Genomic DNA, 23099 nt, shown 5'->3' on the forward strand with positions numbered 1-23099 from the left:
ATTTATGAATTTGCTAATTTGGGTACAGTCTCTCTGCCTTTTTAGTTAGTTTGGCTATGGGTTTGCATATCTTGTTGATTTTTTTCAAAGGACCAGCTATTGGTTTTGTTATTGTTGGTTTTTTTTTTCTATTGTTCTCTTTGTTTCTAATCGATTGATTTTAGGACTGAGTTTGATTATTTCCTAGAAATTATCTACTCCTCTTGGGTGTGTTTGGTTCTTTTTGTTCTAGAGCTTTCAGGTGTAATTTATTCCTTAGTATGCAAACTCTTAAATTTCTTTTTGAGGGCATTTAGTTCTATGAACTTTCCTCATAGCAATGCTTTCATTGTGTCCCATATGTTTAGGTATGTTGTGCCCTCATTTTCATTGGATCCTTGAAAGTCTTTAATTTCTTTCTTGATCCTGTGTTCCTTGAACCGAGAGCAGAGAGCTGTTCAGTTTCCATGAGTATGTAGGTTTATTGTCTGAAGTTTGATGTGTAATTTAAGCTTTAGCAATGTTTCTTTTACAAATGGGGGTGCCCTTGCAGTTGGGGCATAGATATTCAGAATGGAGACATCCTCTTGGTGGATTTTTGCTTTGATGGGTATGAAGTGTCTTTCCACATTTTAAAAATTACTTTTGGTTGAAAGTCTATTTTATGAGATATTAGAAATGATTACCCCAGGTCATTTCTTGGGCCTGTTTACTTGGAAAAGCTCTTTCAAGCTGTTTACACTGACATAATGCCTTTGTTGCAGAGATGCATTTCTTGCATACAACAGCATGACGGATTCTTTTTATGCATACATCTGATTAGCCTGGATGATTTTATTGGGGAATTGAGTCTATTGATCTTGAGAGATATTACTGACCAATGTTTATTAATTCCTGTTATTTTTGATGTTGTTGGTAGTATATATATGTGTGTGTTTCTTTTCTATTGGTTTTAATGATGTGAAATTATTTATTTCTTGAGTTTCCTTGAGTATAGTTAGACTCACTGGGTTGGAGTTTTCTTTCTAGTATCTTTTGTAGGACTGGATTAGTGGAAAGATATTGGTTAGATTTGGTATGGCTTTGTTTTGCCGGGTACAGTGGTCTGGGCTGGCATCTGTTGTCTCTTAGGGTCTTCAAGACCTCTCCTCAGGTCCTTTTAGCTTTTAGATCTCTGCTAAGAAGTTGGATATAATTCTGATAGATCTGTCTTTGTATATCAGTTGACCTTTTTCCCTTGCAGTTTTTGTTTTTTCTTTATTCTGTACGTTTAGCATTTTGATTATTATGTAGATGGAGACTTTTCTTTCCTGTCCCATTCTGTTTGGTGTTCTGTAAGCTTCTTTTACTTTATAGGCATCACTTTCTTTAGGTTAGGGAAATTTTCTTCTCTGATTTTGTTGAAGATATTTTCTGGGCCTTTGAGCTGGGAATCTCCTCCTTCAATTTCTATTATTCTTAGGTTTGGTCTTCTCATAGTGTTCTAGATTTCCTGATTTTCTGTGTCATGAACTTTTTAGATTTAACATTTTCTTTAACCAATGTATTAATTTCTTCTATGCCTGCTATTTTCTCTTCCATCTCTTGTATTCTATTTGTGATGCTTATGTCTGTAGTTTCTGTTTTCTTGTCGATGTTTTTCATCTCCAGGATTGTCTCAGCTTGTCTTTTCTTTATTGTGGCTATTTCCATTTTCAGGTCTTGGACAGTTTTATTAATTTCTTTACCTATTTGTTTATATTTTCCTATATTTCTTTAAGGCATTTATTTATTTCCTCTTTTAAGGCCCCTATTATCTTTATAAGATTGGATTTCAGATCATTGTGGTTCAGATTTGTGAGCATATCCAGGGCTTGCTGTAGTAGGATAGCTGGGCCTTGGTGGTAACTGGCTCTTGTTTGTGTTCTTATGCTGTCCTATAGCTGGTTTTGGATGATGTTGGCTGGATGATCCTGATGACAGCAGGACTTTTCTGAAATGCAGAGGGGTCCATAAGCCTGACTGTGGAGGTCAGGGCACTGAACTCTGCTGGCTGTGCCTCTGGCATTAGCCACTAGCAAGTAATTTGTGGGGCACTGTTCTAAGCTGATAATTCTTGGAGGCTCTGCTTGCCTCCATGGGGAAGCAGGAAGTTCTTAGAGTTCTGCAAGGCTCCTCAGGACCAAAGAACAAGCCCAGTTAAAGGAGGTCAGTGGACTGCATGCAACTGACCGCTGCCAGCTGTGCCCCAGGCAGACCTACCTGGGAAAGGATTGGTGGGGCATGGTTCCAAGCTGGTTATGCTCTTCTGCCCCCACTGAAGGCCTCCACAGGGGAGCAGTACAGTCTTGGTTTTCCCCAAGCCTCCACAGGGCCAAAGAATGAGCCCAGTACTAGGCAATGGAGGCCAGGGAACTATTGGCAACTCATTGCTTCTGGCTCTGGGACAAGATCTTCCATTTCATTAATTTTTAATTTTTAATTTTTGCTAGTCCTGTTTGGTTCTGTTCTGAGTCTCTGGACTACATCTACCTCTTGTTTCTTCCCTTTTAGACAGTGTCAGGCTTCCTCTCATAGCATGGGCCTCAAGATGGGCTAGATATTGGTTGGCTATTTCTATAAGTTCTGTGCCACCTTTACTCCAGCACACCTTGCAAGCAGCACAGATTACAGGTCAAAAATTTTGTGGTTGGGTTGATGTTCCAGTCTTACTACTAGGAGACTTGTCTGGTTATAGAAGATAGACAGTTTGAGCTCCATATCCTCTATTACTAGGAGACTTTGTTAGGGTAACTCTTGTAGATTCGAGTCATCTCTATCAGTGCTCTCTATCTCTGCCCTGGCCTTATCCCTCCTAGTCCCATCCCTACCTGCCCTAACTTCAGCTGCAAAATTTATTCCATTCTTCCTTACCAGGGAGAGTCATGTCCTTGATTACTCCTTCTTCCTTAGCCTTGCTGGGTTTGTGGACTGTAGCATAATTCTTTACTTAATAGAAGTACCTAAATTATACAAAACTCAAGAAACTAGACATCAACAATTTTAATAATCCAATTTAAAATGGGGTACACCAGATTTTAGCAGAAAACTCAAAAACAGGAATTTCAAATAGCTAAGAAACACTTAAATGTTCAATACACTTAGATATCAGGGAAATACAAATCAAAACTACTTTGAGAATCTGTCTTACACCTCTTAGAATAGTTAGGATCACACACATGTGACAGATCAGGCATGTGTGGTTGTGGAGCGAGGGAAACATTCCTCCATTGCTGGTGGGAGTGCAAATTTATACAGATACTATGGAAATTAATATGGAGTTTCCTCAGAAAGTTGGGAGTTGATCTATCTCAAAACTTAACTATATCACTTCTGTGCATATACCAGAAGGATTCTTCCTCAAGGACACTTGCTCAACTATGTTCATAGCAGCTTTATTCATACCAGCCAGAATCTAGAAACAACCTAGATGTCCCTCAGCTGAAAAAATGGATACAGAAAATTTACATTTACACAATGGAGTCTTTTTTTTTTTTTTTTTTTTACTTTATGAGGTAGCCTTTATTTTCAGCATTTATCCCGAAATAGTGGCATGTGATAATTAACTATTTTTTTTTCCATTTTTTATTAGGTATTTAGCTCATTTACATTTCCAATGCTATACCAAAAGTCCCCCTTACCCACCCACCCCCACTCCCCTACCCACCCACTCCCCCCCTTTGGCCCTGGCGTTCCCCTGTACCGGGGCACACAAAGTCTGCGTGTCCAATGGGCCTCTCTTTCCAGTGATGGCCGACTAGGCCATCTTTTGATACATATGCAGCTAGAGTCAAGAGCTCAGGGGTACTGGTTAGTTCATAATGTTGTTCCACCTATAGGGTTGAAGATCCCTTTAGCTCCTTGGGTACTTTCTCTAGCTCCTCCATTGGGAGCCCTGTGATCCATCCATTAGCTGACTGTGAGCATCCACTTCTGTGTTTGCTAGGCCCCGGCATAGTCTCACAAGAGACAGCTACATCTGGGTCCTTTCGATAAAATCTTGCTAGTATATGCAATGGTGTCAGCGTTTGGATGCTGATTATGGGGTGGATCCCTGGATATGGCAGTCTCTACATGGTCCATCCTTTCATCTCAGCTCCAAACTTTGTTTCTGTAACTCCTTCCATGGGTGTTTTGTTCCCACTTCTAAGGAGGGGCATAGTGTCCACACTTCAGTCTTCATTTTTCTTGAGTTTCATGTGTTTAGGAAATTGTATCTTATATCGTGGGTATCCTAGGTTTTGGGCTAGTATCCACTTATCAGTGAGTACATATTGTGTGAGTTCCTTTGTGATTGTGTTACCTCACTCAGGATGATGCTCTCCAGGTCCATCCATTTGGCTAGGAATTTCATAAATTCATTCTTTTTAATAGCTGAGTAGTACTCCATTGTGTAGATGTACCACATTTTCTGTATCCATTCCTCTGTTGAGGGGCATCTGGGTTCTTTCCAGTTTCTGGCTATTATAAATAAGGCTGCTATGAACATAGTGGAGCATGTGTCCTTCTTACCAGTTGGGGCTTCTTCTGGATATATGCCCAGGAGAGGTATTGCTGGATCCTCCGGTAGTACTATGTCCAGTTTTCTGAGGAACCGCCAGACTGATTTCCAGAGTGGTTGTACAAGCCTGCAATCCCACCAACAATGGAGGAGTGTTCCTCTTTCTCCACATCCTCGCCAGCATCTGCTGTCACCTGAATTTTTGATCTTAGCCATTCTCACTGGTGTGAGGTGGAATCTCAGGGTTGTTTTGATTTGCATTTCCCTGATGATTAAGGATGTTGAACATTTTTTCAGGTGCTTCTCTGCCATTCGGTATTCCTCAGGTGAGAATTCTTTGTTCAGTTCTGAGCCCCATTTTTTAAGGGGGTTATTTGATTTTCTGAGGTCCACCTTCTTCTTATTCAGCTGTTACAAACAGCAACAACAACATCATGAAATTTTCAGGTGAATGAATGGAACTAGAAAAGATCATCCTGACTGAGGTAACTCAGATTCAGAAAGACAATGATATCTCTTCACTTATGAAGTTTTCATTTTCTAATGTAATTGTAGAAATAGTATTTTAGTACTTAGAAGTAAATATCACAAGAGAACATGGATATATACAACTAAGATTGTATCAGAAGAAATATAATATAAAATGAACCTTAGATTTGTAGGTGAGAGCTATGATTTAAAATAAATGACCTATAATCCTACTATTTACATTTTTTTCCCATTTTTATTAGGTATTTAGCTCATTTACATTTCCAATGCTATACCAAAAGTCCCCCATACCTACCCACCCCCACTCCCCTACCCACCCACTCCCCCTTTTTGGCCCTGGCATTCCCCTGTACTGGGGCATATAAAGTTTGCGTGTCCAATGGGCCTCTCTTTCCAGTGATGGCCGACTAGGCCATCTTTTGATACATATGCAGCTAGAGTCAAGAGCTCCGGGGTACTGGTTAGTTCATAATGTTGTTCCACCTATAGGGTTGCACCTATAGGGTCCCTTTAGCTCCTTGGGTACTTTCTCTAGCTCCTCCATTGGGAGCCCTGTGCTCCATCCAATAGCTGACTGTGAGCATCCACTTATGTGTTTGCTAGGCACCAGCATAGTCTAACATGACACAGCTATATCAGGGTCCTTTCAGCAAAATCTTACTAGTGTATGCAATGGTGTCATCGTTTGGAGGCTAATTATGGGATGGATCCCTGGATATGGCAGTCTCTAGATGGTCCATCCTTTTGTCTCAGCTCCAAACGTTGTCTCTGTAACTCCTTCCATGGGTAATTGTTTCCAATTCTAAGAAGGGGCAAAGTGTCCACACTTTGGTCTTTGTTCTTCTTCAGTTTCATGTGTTTTGCAAATTTTATCTTATATCTCGGGTATACTAAGTTTCTGGGCCAATATCCACTTATCCATGAGTACATATCATTTGAGTTCTTTTGTGATTGGGTTACCTCATTCAGGATGATGCCCTCCAGGTCCATCCATTTGCCTAGGAATTTCATAAATTCATTCTTTTTAATAGCTGAGTAGTACTCCATTGTGTAAATGTATCACATTTTCTGTATCCATTCCTCTGTTGAGGGGCATCTGGGTTCTTTCCAGCTTCTGGGTATTATAAATAAGGCTGCTATGAACATAGTGGAGCATGTGTCCTTCTTACTGGTTGGGGCATCTTCTGGATATATGCCCAGGAGAGGTATTGCAGGATCCTCTGGTAGTACCATGTCCAGTTTTCTGAGGAACCACCAGACTGATTTCCAAAGTGGTTGTACAAGCTTGCAATCCCACCAACAATGGAGGAGTGTTCCTCTTTCTCCACATCCTCGTCAGCATATGCTGTCACCTGAATTTTTTTTTTTTTGAGTTAAGAATTCTTTACTAGGTATTAGTTCAGGCAGATGCCCTGGTTCTGCGATCCCCTCTCCCTATAGGTCACAGTTGAGCGGGTTTCTTCAGAAGAGCCTGTGGGGCTGAGAGTGCTGAACCCCAGGGTCAGAAGCAGAACTGGAAAGCCTCCAATACATGCTGCTTCCACGTTTCCAGGCTGGGCAGCAGGGAGGACAGGCCCATGACATGCCAGGGCTCTCCGTCAGACACCATGGAGGTTTGGTAGGACAGCAGCTGTACACCCGCCTCTGCCAGGAGGCCGATCATAGTGGGCAGCATCACAGGGTTGGAGGGCTGAGCCCGGAATATGAGCAGGGGTTGGCCTCTGCGTAGTGGCACCTCTGGTCTGATGACAGCTCCGTTGAGCATCTGCAGCATTGGTGTGGTGCCCTGGACCAAGCCCACAGCTTGGTAGGGGGCACCTGCCAGGGCCACAGTCAGGAGGCATTCCCCGCTACCCTGCTCCCCTGGAACCCCAGGGTTGTGGGAGGTGGTGACATTGAGGCCAGCCTCTTTCACCAGTAGCTTAGCGTTCACCAAGTTCACGTCTGCCTGCTTAGATGCTTCTCTCAGAAGGCCGACAATGACTGCAGGGCTCAGGCAGGTCCCAGCATTCTTCAGAGATGTTCCTTGTGTAACCACCTGGATGGTCCCTTTAGGGGAGCCAGCCCAGGCGTGCATCAGCGTGCCCATTGCTTCTGCCAGACCAATCCAAGGCTTGGTGTGTGGAAAGAAGGCACTGGTGAGGGCCTGGGCGTTCACGACGCCTGTTAGAGATTTCCCCTTCACCATGTCCACAAACTGGACTGCGATTTCCTCCCCACAGCGGCTCTGGGCTTCCTTGGTGCTGGCACCCAGGTGGGGACAGCTGATGACATTCTCGTGGTCCACTAAGGCCCGGTCCCGTGGTGGCTCTTCTGTAAACACATCCAGTGCAGCCCCAGCACACTGACCAGACTGCAGGGCACGCAGCAGGGCACCTTCATCCACGATGCCTCCTCGAGCACAGTTCACCACTCGCACGCCTTTCTTGCACTGAGCAAAGGTGCTGTCATTCAGCAAGCCTGTGGTAGAGGGCAGGAGTGGGGTATGGACAGTTATAAAGTCACAGAGAGGCCAGATCTCCTCCAGCGGCAGCTGCTGAACACCAAAGGAGGCGGCGACTTCAGGAGAGATGATGGGGTCATAGCCTACAGTCTTCATTCCAAAGGACTGCATTCGGGTGGCCACCTCTCTTCCGATTCTGCCGAGGCCAAGAATTCCCAGTGTCTTCCCGTTCAGTTCTGTCCCCATGAACTTCTTCCGGTCCCATTTGCCATCTTTCATCGAAGCTGTTGCCTGGGGAATCTGCCTGGCCAGGCACATGATCATCCCACAGGTGAGCTCCGCAGCACTGAGGCTGTTCCCGTTGGGGATGTTCATGACTAGGATGCCCTTCCTCGTGGCAGCCTCCAGATCCACATTGTCCACACCTGTGCCAGCCCTGCCCACCACCTGGAGCTTCTCTGCTGCATTGATGACATCAGCAGTGACCTTAGTAGCAGACCGGACAATGAGGCCTTCACAGTCCTGGAGTTCAGCTATCAGCTCCTCCTTGCTCAAGTTCTGCTTCTCCACCACCTGCAGCCCTCCATCTTGCAGGATCTTCCGGCAGCAGGGGGGTCCAGGCTGTCACTGATGAGTACTTTGCGCAGATTTGCGAAGGCCATTGCTAGAGTCAGGCCTTAGAATCAGTTGCTGTGGGTGGGCAGAAGCACTTAGTTCAGGGAACTGCAGGCAGGGCTGGCTCCGGTGACTGGGCACCTGAATTTTTGATCTTAGCCATTCTGATTGGTGTGAGATGGAATCTGAGGGTTGTTTTGATTTGCATTTCTCTGATGATTAAGGATGCTGAGCATTTTTTCAGGTGCTTCTCAGCCATTCTGTATTCCTCAGGTGAGAATTCTTTGTTTAGCTCTGAGCCCCATTTTTAATGGGTTATTTGATTTTCTGGAGTCCACCTTCTTGAGTTCTTTATATATATATTGGATATTAGTCCCCTATCTGATTTAGGATAGGTAAAGATCCTTTCCCAATCTGTTGGTGGCCTTTTTGTCTTATTGACGGTGTCTTTTGCCTTACACAAGCTTTGCAGTTTCATGAGATCCCATTTGTCAATTCTCGATCTTACAGCACAAGCCATTGCTGTTCTATTCAGGAATTTTTCCCCTGTGCCCAAATTTTCGAGGCTATTCCCCACTTTCTCCTCTATAAGTTTCAGTGTCTCTGGTTTTATGTGAAGTTCTTTCTGGCTTCAGTTATCAAAGACACATTTGAAGCTTAAATGTGAATAGAAAAGACAGATTTTGCAGACAGTATGTGCATGCCATATTATATCACAAAACTTTCCATTTACAATGACCTCCCATGCTACATTTTTCATGCAGTTATCAGGATTAGTTCAAATTTCTCATGCCTATTTTTTTTTTCAAAAGTCATCATGGGCAATGGATGAAATGGATTTGCTTCACCTTTGCCTCACACTGGTCAGAGGTAATGACTGGTTATTCAAAGATATTATGGGGTGATCTTCCCATCCAGTGTTATAATTGTCTAGCATTAAAGAAATGTATAAGAAAACACAGTATCAAACATTTTTTTTTGCCTCCTTGCCTTGTGTCATCACAGGATCTTATTCTTATGCTTGTTCCTTTTCTTGACCTCATCCTTGCACCTCACACAGTTTTTGAAGCCTTTGAGATAAACATATACATACGAATTAAGGCTTCAAGAATTTGAGGGTAATGTAGTTTACTCCATAATTCTTTGATAGCTAGGAATTTGATTTCTATATCTAATAGACATACCAGTCAACATCAGGAAATATCCCACATCATCCTTCTACTTATATTTCCTTATTAACCTGATTTAAAGTTATTTTTATTTTTCATAGATGGCATTTGTTTTATAAAGTGTTACAGCAGATATTTTATAAAAATGTAAAGATTTATTTTCAGAGTCAAATAAATAAAATTTTACCTATAATACATTTATAAAACACCTTTTTGCCAAAATTATTACTAAGCGTTATATATCTGCATGCAAAAAATACTGAAGAAAATTCAACAATTATACTACTTTAAGTATACACACATATTCATATGAATATTGAGTTTGTGATATATCAGAATATAAATATATTTTTATTTTGAAGATTTATTCTTCACTTGAAACTATAACATAAATGAAATTAAAAGTTTACAGGTAGTCAAGTTATTTTCTTCTTATCTCAACTCTTTACAGAGACCCATTAGGAAGAAAGATCTGCAACCTATAAAGAAAGAACTGAAGACAGAAAAAAGGTTGGTCTTTTATATCAAAGAAGAAAAACACTAATAAGTGTGTTAATTTTTCATGTGGAAAATATACCCAATGACTTTAGTACTGAAATACCAGGGAGTATAAGTTGTTGAGAGCTCAATTAATTGTGTAATTTGTGTACAAATATATGAATCTATGAGTATGCATGCTGAAGCCAGAGTTGGACATTGAGCATCTTCATTTATTGCTAATCACTTTATTACTTGAGACAAGGTTTCACACTGAGCCAGAACTTCAGCTTGACAGGCTGGCCAGTGAGCTCTCCAGATCCACCTATCTTTTTGCCTTGATGCTGGTATTTAACTTTTTACATGCATGCCAGGGATTTGAAATAAGGACCCCTGGATTGCAGAGCAAATTTTCTGAAATGTCAGTTTCCAGATGTGTGCTTTTTCATAAACTGGGAATAAATTAATTTATTAACATTATTGGAGAATCTGGGGCTATAGAGTAACTAGAAACTAATTATGGAATTCTACAAAGGAGAAGAGTCCAGAGGGGGAATTATGGGTCTGAATGTAAACTCTTCCTTAGCTACTAACTGGCTTCTGAACTGTGCATGTGCAAAATAAACCACAGAGTCCAGTCTAAAGTAAAAACTTGAATAATTAATTTTTATTTGAATTACTTGGCTATATTCAAAGGAGATGATCTGAGCTGAAGAGATTGCTGAGTGGTCATGATCCCATGCTGCTCTGGAGAGGATGTTGATTAAGTCCTTAAAACCCACATTAGGTGGATTATGACTGGCTCTAACTCTAGCTCCAGGGCATCTGATATTCCTTCAGGCCTCTGTGGGTAACAGCCTACATATGAATAACCCCTTCTCCTATACAAATATTTAAAAATAAAAATAAATCTTTAAGGAAATATTCTAGATGTTAGATTATGTGCATTGTAAAGAAAATTTCATGCACAAGATGATGTTCATAAAGACAGGGTCCTCTCCAACATAGAAAGGGAAGCTATTAAAATAATGAAGAAATTTCTAGACAAAGGACATTTAAAGACAAATCACTAAATAATTAGACCAACGCAGTCATAAACAAGTCTATATTTAACACATTATTTAAAAACAACAAAACAAAAGCAAAAAAGCCCCTAGCAAGCCAAAAATAAACCAACCAAACAAAAACCAAAACAAACAAAACAAAACAAAAAACCCAAACCTAAAACTAAACAAAAAACTTGCAGAATTTATAAAAATCAAACAGAAGACAATGAAATTTAAGATAGTGAAGCAAGAGCGCCAGGCCACCTTGGGTCCAAACTCAGTGGACAGTCCTACAGTCTCAAGAGGACTCTCCATCTCCCTAGTGCCCTAGCATGCCCAGGATCTTAGGATCACTGGTGATAGGAACACAATCTGTTCCAACAGAACCAGGGGTGCTTGGGGACAGCTAGAGCACCAACACAGGAACCCCACCCAACCACTGGCTTGGGTTCCTTACAGTCAGAGCCAGTGATGGGCTACCTTTGGCCCGAAATTGACAGTCCCACGGTCCCCACAGGACTCTCCACCCCTCCAGGTTCCCTAGCACACCCAGGATCTTAGGATAGCTGGTGAGTGGAATACAACATCTGTTCCAACAGAACTGGGAGCCTGGGGCTAGCTGGAGCATGGGCACAGGAACCCCTCTTGACCAGTGGATCAGGAACCTTCCAGTGAACACTGGTCAACCTTGGTTTCAAATTCAACAAACAGCCCCATGATTCCAAAGGAGAAGGTACCACATCCAGGATCTTAAGATCCCAAGAGCTTGGTCACACCAGGATCTCAGGGTCTCAGAGGAAGCTTGACTGCCAAGAACTCTGACACATTCAGATCTCAGCATCACAGTATCCCAGAATTACAAAATCACAAAGAAAGCTGGATTCTGAGAAGTTCTGACTCAACTGGGATTACAGAAAAGACAGGCTCCAATCAGATATATTGATGGCAGGGAGCACTTGAGATAATAAGATGGCAGGAGGCAAGCTTAAGAACAGAAGCAACAGAAACCAAGGTTACTTGGCATCATCAGAACCCAACTCTCCCACCATAGCAGGTCCTGGATACACCATCACACCAGAAAAGTAAGATATGGATCTAAAATTACTTCTCATGGTAATGATGATGGAGGACTATAAGAAGGAAATAAATAACTCCCTTAAATAAGAACACATCCAATCAGGAGAAAGAATTGAACAAAACCATCCAAGATCTAAAAATGGAAGTAGAAACAATAAAGAAATCACAAAAGGGCCTGAGCATCTGCGGGAGGCATCTTGGATGCCAGACTCCACTGAGACTACTCTGCACAGGTGAGAGGGTGGACTACAGAAGCTAACAGCTTCTGGGACAGGTGGGAGCCACAGAGCTTCTGAGGCATCCCCCTTTTCGGGCTCCAGACATCTGGGCACCTTCCCTGCCAGAGGATAGGTGTCTGCCCAACCCGGGAGGGCTTTGCCTGAGCATCTGCAGGAGACATCTTGGTTCCCGGACTCCACTGAGACTAGTCTGCACAGGTGAGAATGTGAACTACAAAAGCTAACAGCTTCTGGGACAGGTCCTGTTTTGGGCCTTCATCTTCTTCTAGGAGGCAAGTATGAAAGCCAGATATCTGTGCACCTTCCCTGAAAGAGGAGAGACTGCCTACAGAGAGTGCTCTGACCACTGAAACTAAGGAGAGAGCTAATCGCCACGGTCTGCTTGTAGAGAATAACAGAATCACAAGAGGGACAAGCTCTAACCAGAGACAACGATAACAACTGATTCCAGAGTTTACCAGATGGTGAAAGGCAGACCTAAGAATCTTACTAAAAAAAAAAAAAAAAAACCAAGATCACTTACCTTCCTCAGAACCCAGCCCTCGCACCTCAGCCAGTCCAGGGAACCCCAACAAACCCGAAAACCTAGACCCGGATTTAAAGGCATATCTCATGATGATGGTAGAAGACATCAAGAAGGTCTTTAATAACTCACTTAAAGAAATACAGAACACTGCTAAAGAGTTGCAAGTCCTTATAGAAAAACAGGAAAACACATCCAAACAGATGATGGAAATGAACAAAACCATACTAGACCTAAAAAGGGAAGTAGACACAATAAAGAAAACTCAAAGTGAGGCAACGCTGGAGCTAGAAACCCTAGGAAAGAAATCTGAAACCATAGATGCGAGCATCAGCAACAGAATATAAGAAATGGAAGAGAGGATCTCAAGTGCAGAAGATTCCAGAGAACATCGGCACAACAATCAAAGAAAATACAAAATGCAAAAAGATGCTAACTCAAAAAATCCAGGAAACCCAGGACACAATGAGAAGATCAAACCTACAGATAATAGGAGTAGATGAGATTGAAGATTTTCAACTCAAAGGGCCAGCAAATATCTTCAACAAAATTATAGAATAAAACTTCCCAAACCTAAAGAATAGCATGCCCATGAACATACAAGAAGCCTACAGTACTCCAAATAGACTGGACCAGAAAAGATATTCCTCCCAACACATAATAATCAGAACAATGAATGCACCAAATAAAGATAGAATATTAAAAGCAGTAAGGGAAAAGTTCAAGTAACATATAAAGGCAAGCCTATCAGAATTACGCCAGACTTTTCACCAGAGACCATGAAAGCCAGAAGATCCTGGACAGATGTTATACAGACACTAAGAGAACACAAATTCCAGCTCAGGCTACTATACCCAGCCAAACTCTCAATTTTCATAGATGGAGAAAACAAAGTATTCCACAACTGAACCAAATTCACACATTATCTTTCCATGAATTGAGCCCTTCAAAGGATAATAACAAAAAAAAAAAAAAAAAAAAAAAAAAAAAAACAATACAAGGACGGAAAGCACGTCCTAGAAAAAACAAGAAAGTAATCCTTCAACTAACCTAAAAGAAGACAGCCACAAGAATAGAATGCCAACTCTAAAAACAAAAATAATAGGAAGCAACAATTACTTTTCCTTAATATCTCTTAATATCAATGGACTCAATTCCCCAATAAAAAGACATAGACTAACAGACTGGCTACACAAACAGGACCCAAAATTTTGCTGCTTACAGGAAACCCATCTCAGGAAAAAAGACAGACACTACCTCAGAACGAAAGGCTGGAAAACAATTTTCCAAGCAAATGGTAAGAAGAAACAAGCTGGAGTAGCCATTCTAATATCTAATAAAATTGATTTCCAACACAAAGTCATCAAAAAAGACAAGGAGGGGCACTTCATAATCATCAAAGTTAAAATCTTCCAAGAGGAACTCTCAATTCTGAATATCTATGCTACAAATGCAAGGGCAGCCACATTCATTAAAGAAACTTTAGTAAAGCTCAAATCACACATTGCAACTCACACAATAATAGTGGGAGACTTCAACACACCACTTTCACCAATGGACAGATCAAGGAAACAGAAACTAAACAGGGACACAGTGAAACTAACAGAACTTATGAGACAAAAGGATCTAACAGATATGTACAGAACCATTTATCCTAAAACAAAAGAATATATCTTCTTCTCAGCAACTCAAGGTACCTTCTGCAAAATTGACCATATAATTGTTCACAAAACAGGCCTCAACAGATACAAAAATATTGAAATTGTCCCATGCATCGTATCGGATCACCATGGATTAAGGCTGATCTTCAATAACAAAATAAATAATAGAAAGCCAACATTCACCTGGAAACTGAACAACACTCTTCTCAATGATACCTTGGTCAAGGAAGAAATAAAGAAATTAAGGACTTTTTAGAGTTTAATGAAAATGAAGCCACAACATACCCTAACTTATGGGACAAAATAAAAGCATTTCAAAGAGGAAAACTCATAGCTCTGAGTGCCTCCAAAAAGAAACTAGAGAGAGCACACATTAGCAGCTTGACAACACATCTAAAAGCTCTAGAACAAAAGGAAGCAAATTCACCCAAGAGGAGTAGATGGCAGGAAACAATCAAACTCAGGGGCAAAATCAACCAAGTGGAAACAAGAAGAACTAATCAAAAAATCAAACAAAGGAGGAGCTGGTTCTTTGAGAAAATCAACAAGATAGATAAACCCTTAGCTAGACTCATTAGAGGGCACAGGGAAAGCATCCTAATTAACAAATCAGAAATGAAAAGGGAGACATAACAACAGATCCTGAAGAAATCCAAAACACCATCAGATCCTTCTACAAAAGGCTATACTCAACAAAACTGGAGAACCTGGATGAAATGGATAAGTTTCTAGACAGATATCACCTACCAAAGTTAAATCAAGATCAGGTTAATGATCTAAACAGTCCTATATCCCCTAAAGTAATAGAAGCAGTCATTAATAGTCTCCCAACCAAAAAAAAAAAAAAAAAAAAAAAAAAAAAAAAAAAAAAAAGCCCAGGACCAGATGGGTTTAGTGCAGAGTTCTATCACACCTTCAAAGACGATCTAATCCCAGTTCTTCACAAACTATTCCACAAAATAGAAGCAGAAGTTACTCTACCAAACTCATGCTATGAAGCCACAATAACTCTGATACGTAAACCACAAAAAGACCCAACAAAGATAGAGAACTTCAGACCAATTTCTCTTATGTATATCGATGCAACAATCCTCAATAAAGTTCTTGCTAACCGAATCCAAGAACACATTAAAACAATCATCCATCCTGACCAAGTAGGTTTCATCCCAGGGATGCAGCAATGGTTCAATATACGGAAATCCATCAACATAATCCAGTATATAAACAAACTCAAAGACAAAAACGACATGATCATCTCCTTAGACACAGAGAAAGCATTTGACAAAATCCAACACCCATTCATGATAAAAGTCTTCGAAAGATCAGGAATTCAAGGCCCATACCTAAATATGATAAAAGCAATCTACAGCAAACCAGTAGCCAACATCAAAGTAAATGGTGAGAAGCTGGAAGCCATCCTACTAAAATCAGGGACTAGACAAGGTTGCCCACTCTCTCCCTACCTATTCAACATTGTTCTTGAAGTCCTAACCAGAGCAATTCGACAACAAAAGGAGATCAAGGGGATACAAATTGGAAAGGAAAAAGTCAAAATATCACTTTTTGCAGATGATATGATAGTATATATAAGTGACTCTAAAAATGCCTCCTAAGCCTGGTAAACAGCTTCAATGAAGTAGCTGGATATAAAATTAACTCAAACAAGTCAATGGCCTTTCTGTACACAAAGGATAAACAGGTTGAGAAAGAAAGTGGGAAACAACACCCTTCTCAATAGTCACAAATAATATAAAATACCTTGACATGACTCTAACTAAGAAAGTGAAAGGTCTGTATGATAAGAATGTCAAGTCTCTGAAGAAAGAAATTAAAGAAGAACTCAGAAGATGGAAAGATCTCCCATGCTCATGGATTGGCAGGATCAACATTGAAAAATGGCTATCTTGCCAAAAGCAATCTACAGATTAAATGCAATCCCCATCAAAATTACAATTAAATTCTTCAAAGAATTAAAAGAACAAACTACAAATTCATCTGGAATAACAAAAAACCTAGGAAAGCAAAAACTCTTCTCAAGGATAAAAGAATCTCTGGTGGAATCACCATGCCTGATTTAAAGCTTTACTACAGAGCAATTGTGATAAAAACTGCATGGTACTTGTATAGTGACAGACAAGTAGACCAATGGAATAGAATTGAACACCCAGAAATGTACCCACACACCTATGGTCACTTGATCTTTGACAAGGGAGCTAAACCATCCAGTGGGAAAAAGAGAGCATTTTCAACAAATGGTGCTGGCACAACTGGTGGTTATCATGTAGAAGAATGTGAATTGATCCATTCCTATCTCCTTGTACTAAGGTCAAATCTAAGTGGATCAAGAACCTCCACATAAAACCAGATATACTGAAACTTATAGAGGAGAAAGTGGGGAAGAGCCTCGAAGATATGGGCACAGGGGAAAAATTCCTGAATAGAACAGCATTGGCTTGTGCTGTAAGATCAAGAATTGTCAAATGGGACCTCATGAAACTGCAAAGCTTCTGTAAGGCAAAAGACACCGTCAATAAGACAAAAAGGCCACCAACAGATTGGGAAAGGATCTTTACCTATCCTAAATCAGATAGGGGACTAATATCCAATATATATATAAAGAACTCAAGAAGATGGACTCCAGAAAATTAAATAACCCCATTAAAAATGGGGCTCAGAGCTAAACAAAGAATTCTCACCTGAGGAATACAGAATGGCTGAGAAGCACCTGAAAAAATGTTCAACATCCTTAATCATCAGAGAAATGCAAATCAAAACAACCCTGAGATTCCACCTCACATCAGTCAGAATGGCTAAGATCAAAAATTCAGGTGACAGCAGATGCTGGCGAGGATGTGAAGAAAGAGGAACACTCCCCCATTGTTGGTGGGATTGCAAGCTTGTACAACCACTTTGGAAATCAGTCTGGTGGTTCCTCAGAAAACTGGACATTGTACTACCGGAGGATCCCGCAATACCTCTCCTGGGCATATATCCAGGTGATGTCCCAACAGGTAAGAAGGACACATGCTCCACTATGTTCATAGCAGCCTTATTTATAATAGCCAGAAGCTGGAAAAAACCCAGATGCCCCTCAACAGAGAAATGGATATAGAAAATGTGGTACATTTACACAATGGAGTACTACTCAGCTATTAAAAAGAATGAATTTATGAAATTCCTAGGAAAATGGTTGGACCTGGAGGGCATTATCCTGAGTGAGGTAACCCAATCACAAAAAACTTACATGATATGTACTCACTTATAAGTGGATATTAGTCCAGAAACTTAGAATACCCAAGATATAAGGTACAATTTGCAAAACACATGAAACTCAAGAAGAACGAAGACCAAAGTGTGGACATGTTGCCCCTTCTTAGAATTGGGAACAAAACACCCATGGAAGGAGTTACAGAGAAAAAGTTTGGAGCTCAGACAAAAGGATGGACCATCTAGAGATTGCCATATCCAGGGATCCATCCCATTATCAGCCTCCAAACGCTGACCCCATTACTTACACTAGCAAGATTTTGCTGAAAGGAGCCTGATATAGCTGTCTCTTTCGAGACTATGCTGGGGTCTAGCAAACACAGAAGTGGTTGCTCACAGTCAGCCATTGGATGGATCACAGAGCCCCCAAATGGAGGAGCTAGAGAAAGTACTCAAGTAGCTAAAGGGATCTGCAACCCTATAGGTGGATCAACATTATGAACTAACCAGTACCCCGGAGCTCTTGTCTATAGCTACATATGTATCAAATGATGGCCTTGTCGGCCCTCACTGGAAAGAGAGGCCCATTGGACATGCAAACTTTATATGCCCCAGTACAGGGGAACGCCAGGCCCAAAAAGTGGGAGTGGGTGGGTAGGGGAGTGGGGGAGGGAGGGTATGGGGTACTTTTGGGATAGCATTGGAAATGTAAATTTGGAAAATACCTAATAAAATATTTAAAAAAAACAAATTTTTATATCCAATTATTTCTCCTAAGCTGTTTATCAGATTTTGGAGTTCTCTGGTGGAATTTTTAGGGTCACTTATATATATACTATCATATCATCTCCACCAGCGAACTCTTAAACCTGATATCCAACTTCAGTAAAGTAGCTAGACATAAAATTAACTCAAACAAATCAGTGGCCTTTTTCTACACAAAGGATAAACAGGTTGAGAAAGAAATCAGAGAAATAACTCCCTTGACAATAGCCAGAAATAATATAAAATACCTTGGTGTGACTCTGAAGTAGTGAAAGATCTGTATGTTAAGAACTTTAAGTCTCTGAAAGAAGAAATTAAAGAAGATCTCAGAAGATGGAAATATCTCCCATGCTCATGGATTGGCAGGATTAATATAGTAAAAATGGTTACATTACCAAAAGCAATCTACAGATTCAATAAAATCCCCTTAAAAATTCAATTTAATTCTTCACATAGTGAGAATGGAAAATTTCAAAATTAATCTGGGAAAACAACAACAACAAAAAAAACCCCATGATGGCAAAAAATATTCTCAACAATAAAAGAATCTCTGGTGGAATTACCATGCCTGACCTCAAGCTGCACTACAGAGCAATTGTGATAAAAACTGCATGGTCCTTTTCTTAGTCAGGGTTTCTATTCCTGTACAAACTTCATGACCAAGAAGCAAGTTGGGGAGGAAAGTTTATTTGGCTTACATTTCTATACTGCTGTTCATCACCAAAGGAAGTCAGGACTGGAACTCAAGCAGGTTAGAAAGCAGGAGGTGATGCAGAAGCCACGGAGGGATGTTCCTTACTGGCTTGCTCAGTCTGCTCTTTTATAGAACCAAGTCTACCAGCCCCGAGATTGTCCCACCCACAAGGGGCCTTTCCCCCTTGATCACTAATTGAGAAAATGCCTTACAGTTGGATCTCATGGAGGCATTTCCTCAACTAAAGCTATTTTCTCTGTGATAACTCCAGCTGTGTCAAGTTGACACAAAACTAGCCAGTACAGTGCTTATACAGGGACAGACAGGTAGATAAATGGAATAGAATTGAAGATCCAGAAATAAACTCACACACCTATGATCACTTGATCTTTGACAAAGGAGCTAAAATTATCCAGTGAAAAGAAGACAGAAATTTGAACACATTGTGCTGGCTCAACTGTCAGTTAGCATGTAGAAGAATGTGAATTGATCCATTCTTATCTACTTGTACAAAGCTCAAGTCTAAGTGGATCAAGGAACTCCACATAAAACCAGAGACACTGAAACATAGAGGAGAAAGTAGGGAAGAGTCTTGAAGATATCGACACAGGCGTACAATTCCAGTACAGAATTCTAATGGCTTGTGCTGGGATCAAGAATCAACAAATGGGATCTCATAAAATTTCAAAGCTTCTCTAAGGCAAAAGATACTGTCAACAAGACAAACAGCCATCTCCAAAGGGAGACAACTCTGGAGATAGAAACTCTAGGAAAGAAATCTGGAACCATAGATGTGAGCATCAGCAACAGAATACAAGAAATGGAAGAGAGAATCTCAGTTGCAGAAGATCCCGTAGAGTATATGGTCACAGCAATCAAAGACAAGGCAACACGAAAAAAGATCCTAACTCAAAACATCCAGGAAATCCAGGACACAATGAGAAGACCAAACCTAATGATATAGGTACAGATAGAGAATGAAGATTTTCAACTTAAAAGGCCAGTAAATATCTTCAACAAAATTATAGAAGAAAACTTCCCTATCTTAACAAAAGAGATGCCCATGAACATACAAGAAGCCTACAGAACTCCAAATAGACTGGACCAGAAATGAAATTCCTCTCTACACATAATAATCAGAACAACAAAAGCACTTAATAAGGATAGAATATTAAAAGCAGTAAGGGAAAAAGTCAAGTAACATATAAAGGCAGACCTATTAGCATTACATCAGACTTCTCACCAGAGACTATGAAAGCCAGAAGATCCTGGACAGATGTTATACAGACACTAAGAGAGCACAAATGACAGCCCAGCTTACTATACCCAGCAAAACTCTCAATTACCATAGATGGAGAAACCAAAGTATTCCACGAGAAAAACAAATTCATACAATATCTTTCCATGAATCCAGCCCTTCAAAGAATATTAAATGGAAAACTCCAACACACGAAGGGAAATTATGCCCTAGAAAATGCAAGAAAGTTATCCTTCAACAAACCTAAAAGAAGATAGCTGCAAGAACAGAATCACAGCTCTTACAACAAAAATAACAGGAAGCAACAATCACTTTTCCTTAATATAAATACCCTTAGAAGCTGGACTCCAGAAAATCAAATAACCCTATTAAAAATGGGGTACAGAGCTAAATGAATACTGAGGAATGATGAATGCCTGAGAAGCTCCTAAAAAATGTCCCACATCCTTAATCATCAGGGAAATGCAAATCAAAATAACCCTGAGATTCCACCTCACACCAATCAGAATGACTAAGATCAAATATTCAGGCGACAGCAGATGCTAATGAGGATTTGGAGAAAAACTCCATTGCTGGTGGGATTTCAAGCTGGTACTACCACTCTGGAAATCAGTCTGGTGGTTCCTCAGAAAACTGGACACAGTACTACCGGAATATCCAGCAATTCCTCTCCTGGGCATATACCCAGAAGACGTTCCATCTTGTAATAAGGACACATGCTCCACTATGTTACAAGGACACATGCTCCACTATGTTCATAGCAGCCTTACAATAGCCAGAAACTAGAAAGGACCCAGATGTCCCTCAAAAGAAGAATGGATACAGAAAATGTGGTACATTTACACAATGGAGTACAACTCAGCTATTAAAAACAATGAATTTATGAAATTCTTGGGCAAATGGATGGATCTGTAGGATATCAACCTGAGTGAGGTAACCCAATCACAGAACAACATGTATGATTTGCACTCACTGATAAGTGGATATTAGCCTAGAAACTTAGAATACCCAAGATCCAATTTGCAAAACACATGAAACTCAAGATGAAGGACTCGTTGTGGTACGAGTACTGGGTTCTGATGATGCAGAGTGATCTTGGTTTCTGTTAGTAAGATTGTTATGTTTGCCTTTCGCCATCTGTTAATCTCTGGTGTTAGATGTTCTAGGTGTCTCTGGCTGGATCTTGTTCCTCCTGTGATTCTGTTAGCCTCTGTCAGCACTCCTAGAAGTCCAACTCTTTCCTGAGTTCAAGTGGTCACATCACTGTCTGCAGCAAGTTCTCCTCTGGCAGGGAAACTGCACAGTGTTATGGAGCTCTGTTCTACCTCCTGGCTGAAGATGAAAGCCTGAAGTGACCATGTCCAAGAAGCTCTGTTCCTTCTGTGGCCTTAGAGCTCTCCTGAGCAAACTAGTGCTGTTTTTAGTTTTAATTGGTAACATGAATGGCTTTCCTCTGGACATGCCTGTGTATTATTATCTGTGTGATTGCATTAGTAGAGAATGAGAGCTGAACACCAGCATGCATCCATCTGATTGTGCATATGAGTTGACCAGTAGTGTTAAGCTTGCTCTGCCTTAATTCTCCACCACGATGGCCTGAACTTTCAGCTATGAGTTAAAATAAATTCCCCCTTAAAGAACTTTTCTCACAGTATTTTACCTCAGCAACAGGAAAGGGTAATTAGACAGTACTGAGCATCTTTATAGGCTAAATGATAATGTTACCTAAGTGAATATACATGTAGATGCACACATCAATAGAAAACTTCATAAGTAATGCTACTGCATGTTGATGTAACCCTGGTCATACTTTCCTCAATTAACAGTTGTTTTCAGGAGCTCTGTCATCCACTCTGGCACACTGTTAAAAATAGCATATTCCACCACATCCATCATCCCTTAAGTCCATGTTATTTTAGCAGGTCACATATTGCCTATCACACATCTGTCATTATCTTAGGTCTCATAATTACTGTCTACCTATGGTATTAGGATAAAAACCGAAGGAGGGCAAGACAGAGGTTCCTGTGTTCTGGTGTTCTGTATTTACCAGTGTATTCTATGTACTAGAACTTGTACATTAGACCCTAAGTAAATAGTCACAAAAACAGATATATGCTCAACACCAGGATCAAATTTAGATCTTATCTCCACTTTTGTAATGTAATTTAACAGATGCTCCAATACCACAGCAAATATGGTCTTGTGGCAATTCTAATCTTTCACCCCCTCTTCTGCAATGGCCCTTGAGCTATAGGTGCAAATATGATCATAGGTTATAGTGATTTTATTATACATGTACTGAATGAGTTGGCCACCCCATTGTTAGGAATTCTCTGAATTTTGAACAGTTATGGGTGACTGTAATTGTTTCCATATTCTGCAAAAAGAAACTTCTTTGATGTGGGTTGAGAACTATACTTATCTATGGGTATAAGAATTAAGTAATTTACATATTTAACCACATAACACATTTAAACCACATAACAATTCAATAAAGAAAATATTATTAACTATTTCCATTTATATAAGAAAACAGAGACTGATTAATTAGTTACCTCAAAAATCATACATTATAAATAGCAAAAGGAGCTTGAACTCAGTCAGGCAGCATTAAAAATGCTTTAACAACCAAATGTTACACAGATGTACAATGGAATGGAACTATTGGGAAAAAGAAATATGTGAATTCAACCTACATATGTTTTTCATACGAATCCATTACTTATATCAATGTGGTGTTTCATTTTGAATGTTCACTTGGCACAAAGTAGAATCACCTGGGAAAGGAGCCTTAATAAAGAGTTGTCTATATTATTCTATTGACATGCTGCTGATATATTTTGTTAATTGGAAGACCCACCCTAAATGTGAATGGCATCATTTTAGGACTGGGTCCCTGGCTGAATGGAAAGGAAAAAGTTGTTGACTGGCATAC

General features: G+C 40.3%; 1 protein-coding gene and 1 pseudogene across 3 annotated transcripts in view; one reads left to right on the top strand and one right to left on the bottom strand.

Moving 5' to 3' along the window:
• The window catches only part of Iqcm (IQ motif containing M), a 535822-nt gene that overhangs the window by 256418 nt on the left and 256305 nt on the right, over positions 1-23099 (top strand). For all 3 annotated transcript variants that reach the window (XM_030243772.1, NM_001164235.1, NM_027944.1), the window contains one exon: positions 9666-9724. In XM_030243772.1, the coding sequence (XP_030099632.1) occupies positions 9666-9724 (59 nt within the window). The remainder of the gene's footprint in view (positions 1-9665; positions 9725-23099) is intronic.
• Gm7901 (predicted gene 7901) lies at positions 6358-8201 on the bottom strand (annotated as a pseudogene).

The sequence above is a fragment of the Mus musculus genome, chromosome 8 (assembly GCF_000001635.26).
Source record: "Mus musculus strain C57BL/6J chromosome 8, GRCm38.p6 C57BL/6J".
NCBI lineage: Eukaryota > Metazoa > Chordata > Mammalia > Rodentia > Muridae > Mus > Mus musculus.